Source organism: Aquarana catesbeiana, linkage group LG07, assembly GCF_042186555.1.
Source record: "Aquarana catesbeiana isolate 2022-GZ linkage group LG07, ASM4218655v1, whole genome shotgun sequence".
In the NCBI taxonomy this organism is placed as follows: domain Eukaryota; kingdom Metazoa; phylum Chordata; class Amphibia; order Anura; family Ranidae; genus Aquarana; species Aquarana catesbeiana.
In genome coordinates, this window is record NC_133330.1 from 112,809,429 (window position 1) to 112,822,296 (window position 12,868).

At 42.9% G+C, this 12,868-nt stretch overlaps 1 protein-coding gene across 7 annotated transcripts in view; it reads right to left on the bottom strand.

The window, feature by feature from the left end:
• Nucleotides 1–1,030: 1,030 nt before the first annotated feature.
• SGSM3 (small G protein signaling modulator 3) overlaps nt 1,031–12,868 on the bottom strand; it is a 746,342-nt gene continuing 734,504 nt past the window's right edge. For all 7 annotated transcript variants that reach the window (XM_073592651.1, XM_073592650.1, XM_073592644.1 and 4 more), the window contains one exon: nt 1,031–1,462. In XM_073592651.1, coding sequence (XP_073448752.1) covers nt 1,441–1,462 — 22 coding nt within the window. In that variant the 3' untranslated portion in view covers nt 1,031–1,440. The remainder of the gene's footprint in view (nt 1,463–12,868) is intronic.

Sequence of the window (12,868 nt, forward strand, 5' to 3'; positions counted from 1 at the left end):
AAAAAGTGTTATGGTCAGATAAGGATAAAACTGAATTATTATTATACAATATGGCTGGCATAAAAAATCCAATAGAGCTCACCATCCAAATAACACCATTTCTAGAGTAAAGCATGGAGGTGGTAATATCCTGTTATGGGGGTGTTTCTCTGCAGCAGGGACTGGAGCACTTGTCAGGATAGAAGAAAAATGGATGGGGCAAAATACTGTCAAATTCTTGAGAATTTCTCTGCCAGAAAGCTGTCAATAGGAATAAGGTTTACCTTCCAACATCACAATGACCCAAAGCACACAGCAAAAATGACCATAGTGGTTGAAGGAGAAAAAGATGAATATCCTTGCATGGCCTAGTCAGAGCCCAGACCTAAACACAATTGAAAATCTGTGAATTAACTTAAAGACTGCCTTCTACAAATGGTCACCATCAGATATAACTGAACTTGAGCAGTTCTGCAAAGAAGAGTGGCAAATATTGCAGTCTAGATGTGCAAAGTTAGTAGAGACATATCCCAACTGGCTAAAGGCTGTAATAAAGGTGGTTAAACAAAAATACTGGCACAAGGGGGTGATCCTTTCTCCAACTCAGTGATTCTGTTTTTGTATAACTCTTATTTTTTTCTGACACGTTGGTGTTATATCTTTTGATGTTATAAGTTGCACTGAGTAAATGCAGCGGGATAAAACAAACTGTGTCTGCCTTCATTTCAGGATGCGAAGTAACAAAATGTGATTTTAGAGGGGGTGATTCTTTTCTATACCCACTGTACACTGCAACATACGCGGACTAAGTGGTGCCTGGCTGTGCCGTCTGTGTAAATGTACTGTGATTGGGGTGAAAAGAGATTAACAATGGTGGATGGGTAATTTTTGGAAGCAACCATGTGACTAACATGAACCCTGTACATAAACCATATACTGTACACTTTTTTTAAAGCTGTTGTGGTTCAGTGGTGAAAATAAATGTCAAGAGGTAGGAATATGTGTGCGTGTGTGTGTGTACGGTATGTGTTAAAAAAGCAAAGTATGCATATTGGTTTCAAAATATACACTTGTATATATTTATATATATTTTATATACACACACACAGCTACAGAACTATATGACGATGGCACATCCACTCTTATATGTCAGACAAACTCAAACTGACCAAATGAAAATAACAGAATTAAAGAGTAGATCAAGTGTGACACAATCTCTTCCCAGTGTTTCTAAGTGGTCTAGCATTTCTCCCTTTACATTCAAACTGGAGTGTACATCCAGAGTTTTGTGTATTAACAAGTTTCTTGAGAGTCCTTGGCAGTAGAACAGTAATAGAAAAGTGCACAGCAGGAATGAAGTTTAATCAAGCTCTGTAGGGTCAGCAGAAGATGAGAACCATCATCCATCAATGTCCCAACTGAAGAGATGGTGTTTAACTAACATGTCCTGCACACCTTCCTTCAGCGGTTTCTTCTCTTTTTCCTGAAATACATAAACAAGGCATCAAGGTAAGTTTGTTTAATTTTTGTAAATTAGATTTCAGTAGCATAATTTTATTTTCCAAATACTCCGCTATAGCCAACAATATTAAAGCTGGATCACATATTTAAAGTGGACCTGAACACAAAAAGTGAAAGTTTGCTATGTTATAGGGAACATTTTGAAATGTTAGTTGTACTTAAGCAGTACCTTAAAAATGTACCTTTTTGTCTGGAATTCCTACTGAAAAATATGCGTCAAGGCCACCCTGTGCATGGGAGGGTGCCTAGGCACTCCTGTGCTCAAAGCCTCATAGATGTGCAATTTAAACCTAGCGCGTTATCCTCAATACATGTTTTTATTTAATAAAATAGAGGTGAATATACTCACAAACCAGTACTAGTTCAACGCTGTATCCTGGCCTAGGCCAACAAGGGGGGCAGCACGGAAAGAGTCCCCGCCGGCTTGTATTACACTGTTAGTGTAGCGCCAGTCTTATTGGGCGGACTGGGCTGAGAGGCAAATTAGTCTAGCGCCCCCTAGGCCTGACTAAACTTGTGCACCCCCTAATTTAAATATGACCCACCCTTTTGTGTCAAGGCCACACCCCTTGCTGTTTAAGACCCACCCTGAAATTTTCTAGTGGGGACACTAGTTCTGAGGGCTGGGGGGGGGTGGGATAGATTCCCTTAATTTGCATAGATTTCCTCTAACTTCCTGTTTGGCTATGGGGCAGGAAGTGAAGGGAAATCTTTGCAATGGGACAGGGATGCTAAAAAATAAACTGACAGGGGCTATAACCCCCCTTATTCTATCCAAAATGAAAAAAAAAAAAAAAGCGTTGCCTATAGCACACATTTCTGATAATTTTATGGAGAGGACTAAGAAGATATAACCATTCCAATGGTGCAGCAGAAAACATATAGCACAGTGAGGAAGGTTTGTGGTCCAGGATGATAGGACAGTCAAAATTAGTTGCGGAATGCAGGCCGCCCGCATACCGGAAGCAGTGTGGCCGCTTTATGGGGGCGCTACACTAATTTGCCTCTCAGCCCAGTCCGCTAACAGTGTAACGCAAGCCAGCGGGGACTCTTTCTGTGCTGCCCCAGGCCTGGGCCTGGTCGGCCTAGGCCAGGATACAGTGTTGACACTAGTACTAGTTTGTGAGTATATTCACCTCTATTTTATTTAAAAAAAAACATGTATAGAGGATAATGCACTAGGCCTATGTGCCCTCTGTGTTCTTCTATGCTTTAAAAAGACCATGCTGCAGCAATCTGGAGACTGCAGCTTACTCATAAAAAGCAGCAGTCCAGCTCTCCCATGGCCTATCATGCCCCCAATTACATATTTATAATAGGGGGTGCACGAGTTTAGTCAGGCCTAGAGCAGCACAAAACCTAAATACACTACTGACTAGTGTCATAGCATTATCATAAACTCATCCGCTTAAATCCATATGCGAAAATCCACAAAACTTGTAGTCACATCGGCTAACGCATTTCAAGGTTTCCCTCGTTTTCAGAGCCTTCCTTGATACAAAGAACAAGAAAGGTAGATACAGCAGCACTATACAGAGAAGCACTGATCCTGACTGAAAAGTTACTTGTCAACACCAAGACATCTAAACAAGGCTCTGAAGAGGAGGGAAACTTTGAAATGCGTTAGCCGATGTGACTACAAGTGTTGTGGATTTTCGCATTTTGGATTTTTTTTTAAAATAAATTATTTTTATTGGAATTTTAAGTATAAGTAACAAAACATTTGCATATGTATTTAAGGAGATGATTTTATGATAATGCTATGACACAAGTACTGGTCTGTGAGTATATTCACCTCTATTTTATTAAATAAAAACATGTACTGAGGATAATGCGCTAGGCCTCTGTGTTGTTCTATGCTTTCAGTTCATTTGGACTTCCCCAGTCTTTGGAAATCAGTGAGGTGTGCATTATCCACATATACTAACATGTCAAGATAAGCATCTGATAACACGTTGGGACTTACCGCACAGTGCAGGAGAGTGAACATTTTGATATGTTCTTTTTTAAACCCTTGCTGCAGTACTTACCAGTTAAAGAGTAAAGGAAAATCATATCCATTACTGTATTATGCAGCCTGGCTGCATTACAGTAATTGCAACCACTCAATTAGACAATAAAATTATTTACCCAGAATGGTATTTAGTGTCCAGAATGTAAGATTTTTAGGCCGATCTATATATAATTTAAATTCTTTTTTTAACCACAGGATCGAGCCTCTTTCTGAGATTTGTTGTTTACAAATTAAAAACATTTTTTTTTGCTAGAAAATGACTTAGAACCCCCAAACATTATACATTTTTTTTCTAGCACCCTTGAGAATAAAATGGTGGTCGTTGCAATACTTTCTGTCATACCATATTTGCGCTGCCGTCTTACAAGCGCACTTTTTTTGGAAAAAATACACTTCTTTAAATTATAAAATAAGACAACAATAAAGCTAGCCCATTTTTTTTATATTGTGAAAGATAATGTTACGCCAAGTAAATTGACACCCAAAATGTCACGCTTCAAAATTGCGCCCACGTGTGGAATGGCGACAAACATTTAAAAATCTCCATAGGCAGTAGCGGCGGGAAGCCAAGGACGTCATATGACGCCCGCCCAGGATGGGAGATCCCATCTGCGGACGTCATTTGACTATGGCTGGGTAATGAAGTGGTTAAAAGAACAGTGTAAAAATAAAAAATAAAAGGTAAAATAAATAAGAAAAACATTTTTTAAATGCGCCCTGTCCCGCCGAGCTCGCGTGCAGAAGCGAACGCATACGTGAGTAGCGCCCGCATATGAAAATGGTGTTCAAACCACACACGTGATGTATCGCCGCGATCGGTAGAGCAAGAGCTATAATTCTAGCCCTAGAACTCCTCTGTAACTCAAAACATGCAACCGGTAGAATTTTTTAAATGTTGCCTATGGAGATTTTTAAGGGTAAAAGTTTGTCGCCATTCCACAAGCGGACGCAATTTTGAAGAGTGACATGTTGGGTATCAATTTACTCGGTGTAACGTTTTCACAATATAAAAAAAAAAAAAATTGGGCTAACTTTACTGTTGTCTTATTTTTTAATTTAAAAAAGTGTATTTTTTCCAAAAAAAGTGCGTTTGTAAGCTGCGCAAATACGGTGTGACAAAGTATTGCAACGACAGCCATTTTATTCTCTAGGGTGCTAGGAAAAAAATGTATAATGTTTGGGGGTTCTAAGTCATTTTCTAGCAAAAAAAAAAAAAAAAAAAGTTTTTTTTTTGTCCAATCACAGCTGATCACAAATGTCAACAAACCCCAGTGTAACAGCTGTTGCTGGGTTCTCCTCACACACCGATCCAGTGTGAGGAGGAGATCGCAGGAATAGGGAGTTACACATTACTGTATGTACTACTGTGCCCAGATTGTCCCCTGAATAATGAGTACCTGTCATCCATCCATCCTGTCTAAGTACCTGTCCCGTGATCTCATCAGGAGTACCTGTCTGCAGCCAATTACTACCAAGGTGCAGCCCATTAGTCCCTGACGTTCAGCCTATTAGTGTCACCTGTCATACCGAAAGGTATACACTCCAGAAGAGGCCTATCAAATTCTGAGTCTGACCGATGAGAGGAACGGGGAGCTCACACCGCCCTGTTCTGATTCCGGTTCGGAATATGAGCCCGTCAAAGGCAGCACATCAGGATCCGAATCAGAGGAGGAAGTAGTCCATCCAAAAAGAAGACGGTCTGAACACCAGTCAGCTACCAGCAGTGCCAATGGCGCTAGGCCCCAGGAGGAGAGACCCAGTACAAGCGCTGCTAGACCCCAGGAGGAAAGGCCCAGTACAAGTGTGGGAATTGCACGCCAAAGAATTAGGGCCCAAACCCAGCTTCCAGATGCCTTGGCAAACCCATTGTAACAAAAGGGGGGGGGGGTTTCCGGCGCTCCACAACATGTGATGTCTAAGGTAAATAGTACAATGGTAGCTATAATAGCACATTAAAATAAGGCAGGTAAATTCTAGAATGAGGAAGCAGCCATCCTCAGAGGGTGTCCATTACCTCTGTTGATAATCAATGTTGAAAAAAGGAGGGGTATGGAGGCGCCAACTGTGGTAGCTTGTTTATGCAAAAAGTTAGTGTAACAATTACACTTACTGGTTCGCAGGGTGGAGGTGTTTCTTAGAGATGGAAAGTGTCCTGGGATGTGCTGTTATCTTGTTTCCGGCTCGGATTTCATTCCTTCAGGTGTCTGGGTGTGGAGTCTGTACACAGGCTGAACCGCTGCATCCAGTGCATGGAAAGCTCCACGCTGACCACTCTGGAGCGCGGAAGAGGAAATGACGTCACTGATGCACGGCAAACGTCCAGGCTGGTGTTGGGGATAATGCAGGGATAGTACAGGCTACGTGCTCGGGGCTCACAACTCCTTCTACTGGCCTTTTTACTCCCTGGAGGAGAGCAGCTTGAATATATAGTGGAGGCAATTAGGTTAATTGGGTTAAGGTGTATGGGCTGGAGGTCTGTGGCTGTGGAACCACAACAGCCAGCAGACCCACAATCTTTCAAAAAGCACAAAAAAGTTGAAAGTAAAGTATAAAGAATTAAAAATATGATGAATTGGGGGTAAGTTTAATAAATATAAGGATAATAGTAAGTGGAATTAGAGTTAAAACATTTATTAAGAAGATGAAAAAAATGTGGGAAAAAAAATAAATAAAATGAAATAAAAATAAATATAAACTAAAAAATAAAATGAAAAATAAAAATAAAAATGGGAAAAAACAATGAAAAATAGAAATAAAAAAATAAATAAATAAAAAAAATAAAAATAAAAAATGAAATTAAAAAGCACTGGGATACACATTATGAGGATGAGGGAAGGGGGGACATGAGGGAAGGGGGGGTGGGGGGGGGGGGGGTGAAGTTGTTATATAGAACGGTGGAGTTGCTATCTGGGTCCATGAGGGGACAGCGGTCCCTCAGGTGACTGGATGATACGACAGCAAAGGACCATGGGGGTATTTTTATGTTGTATTGGAGAGGGGAAGGGGGGGGGAAGTAAACTACAACAAAGAATGTGTTTCTAATTCTTCATTGAGTCCCCCTGGCGAGAGAGTACCCAATGAATATATCCAGTAGGCCTCCTGCTGACAAAGGCATTTAAAACGTTCCACAGCAGGAAGACCTCTGGGCATGGCCTCGATGACCCAGACTCTGAGGCCCATGGTAGATTTTTGGTGTTCCTTCAAAAAATGAAGAGGGACACTGTGTTTGTCCCAGCCCTTTTCTATGAAACACCTGTGTTCGCCAAAACGTTGGCGTAGGGGGCGTATGGTCCTGCCCACATAAAAGAGACCACATGGGCAGGTCAGGCAGTACACCACGTATTCACTGGAGCAATTATAAAAGTCTTTTATGGTGTACGTTTTGTCTTTAACAGTGAGGTTTTTTTGTCCATGGTCAACAAATTTGCACGTTAGGCATAATTTTTTCTGGCATTGGTACATTCCCACTAATGGAATTAGGGGGATGTGTGAGGCTGGAGTGAGTGGGACTTTACGGATTTTACTGGGTGCTATCCTACTTTTAATATTTTTTGCTCTACGATATGAAACCTTGGGTAGTTGGGTGAGGGAAGAACCTAGAAAGGGGTCTCCAAGCAAGATGCACCAATGTTTGGCTAAGATGTTCTCCATCTTCTTGTGACAATCATGAAACTGGGTAGTGAAACGTGTTGGTTGTGGATTATCTGAAGTTTTGGGTTTGGGTGGAGGTTTCTTTGCCTGTTGGAGGAAGGCCTTTTGTACCAGATGTGGTGGGTATCCTTTGTCTTGAAATTTATTGGAAAGGAGTTTAACCTGTATGTGGTAATCTTCGTCCTTGGTGGAATTCCGCCAAATTCTATGGAATTGGCTCTTCGGTATGTTGTTGATTCATGTTGGATGGTGACAGCTCTGGTAGTGAATATAGGAATTTCCAGCGGTGGGTTTGACAGTTTGTAGCATGTATTTCAGATTCACTATGAAAAAGTTCTAAGTCCAAGAAGATTAGTTTTTCAGGGTCTATGACATGGGTGAAGGATAGCCCTAGGGAGTTGCAGTTGCAATGCTTGACAAAGGACTCTATACTCTCTGATGTGCCCTCCCAGATCAGAATGATATAATCGATGTAGCGCCCATAATATATGATATGGGCGGCAAAAGGGTTGTTATGTGAGATGTATTGTAGTTCCCAGTAGCCCATAGTCAGGTTGGCGTAGCTTGGGGCAAAATTGGCACCCATGGCAGTGCCTTGAGTTTGTAGATAGAAGGTGTGGTCAAACTCAAAGTAGTTGTGTTCTAGACAGAATTGTGTAGCCTCCAGGATGTACTGTGCCTACCTGGGATTGATGAGGGGGTCCTCAGAGAGAAAATATTCTACTGCTCTGAGGCCTACTGCGTGGGGGATGGAAGTGTATAGAGATGTAACGTCCAAGGATACCCACTGGTAGGTGGGTTCCCAGGTGTAGAAGGAAAGCATCTCCAATAGGTGGGTACTATCTCTAATATAAGATGGGAGGTGTTGCGCAAGGGGTTGAAGGAAATGGTCTATGTACATAGAAAACCCGCTGGTGATGCTCTCCATACCCATTGTGGCTGCTTTCTAGCACAGGGTCTGCCACGATCCCCCCTTTCACAGCACAGCCAAGTGTGCAGGTCAACACTGAAGGTTTTTCCAAAATTGATTTTTTAAATTTATTTTTCCCTGACGAATTAGTTCAAGGCATCGTGGACCAAACCAATCTTTTTGCCCAACAATTAATTGAAAACAACCCCAGCTTAAGCTATGCCCACCCTTTTGAATGGAGACCCCTAACAGTGGAGGAGCTTAAATTGTTTTTAGGCCTAACGCTCAACATGGGGCTTACAAAAAAAATATGAATTGCATAAATATTGGTCGACCCACCCTATCCACCACATGCCAATTTTTTCATCTGTCATGTCCAGGTCGCGATATGAAATTATAATGTGCTTCCTGTATTTCAATGATAACTCATGGTGCCCCCCTCAAAATCACCCAGACTTTGATAAATTATACAAAATTCGCCCCTAATTGATTTTTTTCTCCAAGAGGTTTGCCAAAATCTATATCCCTGACAAGAATATCTCTGAGGACGAATCCCTGGTCCATTTCACAGGTCGGCTGGGAATAAAGCAGTATATCACCAGTAAGAGGGCGAGGTACAGGGACGAAGTTCAACAAGCTCCGTGAAAGCTCCACTGGATATGAGCACTCATTCCGCATGTACGAAGGCAAAGACTCCCAGCTCCAGCTCCCTGAGTGTCCTCCGTACATGGGAATAAGCAGAAAAATTGTCTGGGAGTTAGCATTCCCACTACTCCAAAAGGGTTTCACATTTACATGGACAATTACTATACCAGTTTGCCCCTTTACCTGAAAAATACTTTGGCCTGCGGTACAGCAAGGAAAAACAGAAAGGGCTTCCTACAGAATCTAGTCACCACAACGCTACAAAGGGGGGAATTGACAAGCTTGAGGAACGAGGAACTGTTGGCTGTGAAGTGGAGGGATAGGAAAGATGTGTACATCATGTCCGCCATCCATAATGACACCTCGTTGGAACTTCGTAGAAGATGCGGTCCTGTTCGAAAGCCTTCCTGTATCCACAAGCACAATAAATTCATGGGGGGGGGGTGGATTTAAAAGATTAAATGTTGCAGCCCTATTTATCAACACGAAAATCCTTCTTCTGCTATAAAAAAGTCGCAATTTACTTTTTTAATTTGACCATGTATAATTCTTTCATCATCTATCAAAAATCGACGGAAACACCCAACACCTTTCTAAAGTTTATTGAAGACATTGTCACTGCCCTGATATATCAACAAGTATTCTCCCAGAAAGCATTCGCTCCGATTGTGTCAGCAGACTACATTAGATGCCAAAAAAAAATGTCGGGTGTGCACCAAAAGAGGGGTTAGGAAAGACACCTTATATTTTTTATCGTACATCATGGGACCCAGAGCCTAAGTAATTACTTAATGGGATGTCCCATAGCAATGCCACTTGAGGTGTGGGAGAAACAACCCGCAGGGTACACCCAGACTTGAGGATCTATACTGCTGCTTGCAGCACACTGCGCCCGAAGGCGATATCCTCATACCTCCTTAAATCCACCTGATAAAATTTTGTGAATGTATGCACTGAAGACTATGTTGCGGCCTTACAGATCTGAGCCATGGAGGCCCGACGGCAAACTGCCCAAGAAGCACTAACCGACCTGGTAGAATGCGCCTTAACTTGAAACGGGGGAATTTTACCCCTTAAATCATAAGTTTGAATTATCGCTTGCCGAATCCACTTAGCGACAGTGGATTTCGACGCTGCCTGTCCTTTCTTAGGACCCTCTGGCAAAATCAATAAAACATCAGTCTTACGAATCTGAGCAGTTTTCTTTAAATAGATTTTAACTGCTCTCACCACATCAAGACAATGTAGTGACCTTTCTTCCCTGGAACATGGTGTTGGAAAAAACAATGGCAGGACAATATATTCGTTCAGGTGAAAACCTGAAATTACTTTTGGCAAACAGCCTGGACGAGGGCGTAACACCACTCTGTCCTCATGAAAAATCAAATATGGCTCTTTACAAGAAAGAGCAGCCAATTCTGAAACCCTCCTTGCTGAAGATGACACAACCAAAAATACAAACTTCCTTGTTAGAAGCAATAGGGGAATATGTCGTATCCGTCCAAATGGCTGTTTTTACATAGTTAGTAAGGTTGAAAAAAGACACCAGTCCATCCAGTTAAACTTGAGTGAGCATGGGTGCGTGTCTACAATTATCCCTATTTAGTTGAGAGTGCACTACACCCCGAAAAAGTTGTTTAAGATGGGCAGGGCAGCAGACCCTCTATTTTCCCGTTGTCGACAGCATGAAGGGGACCTTATTCACCTCCTATGGAGGTGCCCGAAACTCCACCGGTACTGGAATGAAGTGATGGGCACGCTCAATGGGGTATTTCAGACGAAGGTTCCCACAGATCCTATGTGTTGTATACTGGGGGTCCTGGAGGAGGAGATCCCTGAGGAATCGGTCAGGGTTGAGTTCTCCAGAGCTCTATTCCAGGCCAGGAAACTTATACTCATGGGCTGGAAGTCTGGGGGGCCACCTACCAGTCGCTCCTGGGTGGAACACATGGGACAAACCCTCATAAAGGAAAAATATATATACCAACACGGGTTGCCCGGGTAGGTTTGACCGAATTTGGTCCAAATGGCTAGACACACCAGGTTTAAGCCCGAGAGAGCTAGTGATGTCCAGGCTCCTACAATCTCTTTAGACGGAACGAGGGGATGCAAGACAGTGTGTATAATATAAGCTGTGCGGGCGGGGGGGTGGAGATGGGGAAAAAGTGAATTATTGCCTGCAGGAGAAATGCAGTAGATTGATAGACAAGTTGAAATAAATACTGTATGCATGTACATGAATAGAATACGAAATAACAATGTATCTGTAATTGCAAACTGAGTGCTGATTATTGTTGGAAAATATGTGAATGTTCAATAAAACCTTTTTTGATTTAAAAAACAATTATCCCTATTTAAGGTACCCATATAGTGCCGTCAATTTAAGAAGCGCTCCACACATACATCACACACTCACATCGCACCCTACCCTCAAGGAGCCCACAATCCAAGGTCCCCAACTCACATTCATATACTAGGGCCAATTTTGTACAGAAGCCAATTAACCTACCAGCATGTCTTTGGAGTGTGGGAGGAAACCGGAATAACCTGAGGAAACCCACTCAGGCACAGGGAGAACATGCAAACTCCAGGCAGGTAGTGTCGTGATTGGGATTCGAACCAGCGACCCTATTTACTGCTAGGCGAGAGTGCTACCCACTACACCACTGTGCCGCCCTGGACTAAAGAATGAATAGCAAGTGGTCTTTGAAATAAGACCGATAAAGCTGACACTTGGCTGAGACTTGAATAGTACTTAAGGCCAATTTCATTTCTACCCCTAATTGTAGGAAGGCAAGAATTCTGCCTACGATCTCCGAGGGTGCCAACCTTTGGATTCACACCAGGAAACATAAGCCTTCCAGACTCTATAATATATAGTTCTGGAAGCTGGCTTCCTAGCATTTATCAGGGTAGAGATAACTGACCCAGAAAGCCCACGTTTCTTTAGAATCTGGGTTTTAACAACCAAGCCGTTAAATTTAGAGACCGTAAGGAAGGATGGAATATCGGTCCCTGAGAGAGCAGATCTGGCCGTAGTGGGAGGGATCATGGGCCCTCCACTGCCATCTTTACGATTTCTGCGTACCATGACCTTCTGAGCCATGCTGGCGCCACCAGAATTATCGGCTTTCTCTCCAGCTTGATCCTGCAAAGAAGTCGAGGCAGCAACTGAATAGGGGGGAATGCATAGATCAGTGAGAACTGATCCCATGGGGTCACCAAGGCATCCATTCTGCATGCGAATGGATCCCTTGTTCTGGCCACAAAGTTGACCAACTTTGTGTTGTACCTGGATGCTAGAAGATCCACGTCCAGAGTCCCCCATCTTTGGCAAAGGGGTGAAGAGACCATTCCCCTGGGAATAACTGCTGGTGACTTAAGTAATCCGCCTGCCAATTCTCTACTCCCAGAATGAAGATTGCAGAAAGGCATGGAACACTTCTTTCTGCCCAAGTTAGAATATGGTTCACCTCTCTCTGTGCTGAGAGACTTTGGTGCCCCCTTGGTGATTGATATAGGCCACATCTGTGGCATTGTCGGATTGAATCCTGACAGGACAATCCCATAACCTGAAAGTCCAGGCATTTAGAGCTAGACATACTGCCCAAATTTCTAGGATATTCATGGGCAAGATTCTTTCGGTTCTTGACCACTGTCCTTGGACAGTTGTCTTTTCTAGTACTGCTCCCCAGCCTGAAAGGCTGGCATCCGTCGTTACCACTTTCCAGATGACTGGTCTGAAGGATCTTCCTTTCAGCAGATTCTGGGTTAATAACCACCAAGTGAGGCTTTGGGCCACTCTTGGGGACAGCTGAATTGGCAAGTCTAAAGCTTGAATTTTTTGTTCCAAGCAGACAGGATACGGTTTTGCAACAGTCTTGAATGGAACTGGGCATAGGGAACTGCTTCGAATGAAGCCACCATGGTTCCTAGCAACCACATGCAGAGGTGAATGGAGGGATTGCCATTTGACCTGACCCTCCACACCAGCTCTCTTATGGAGTTGATCTTTGCTTGAGGCAAGGACACCCTTTGCTGGGCTGTGTCTAAAATCAGACCCAAGTACCCCAGCCTTTTTAGCGGATTAAGGAAGATTTCTCTAGGCTGAGAATCGAACCCAAACTTTTCAGATAGTTGGTTGTGGT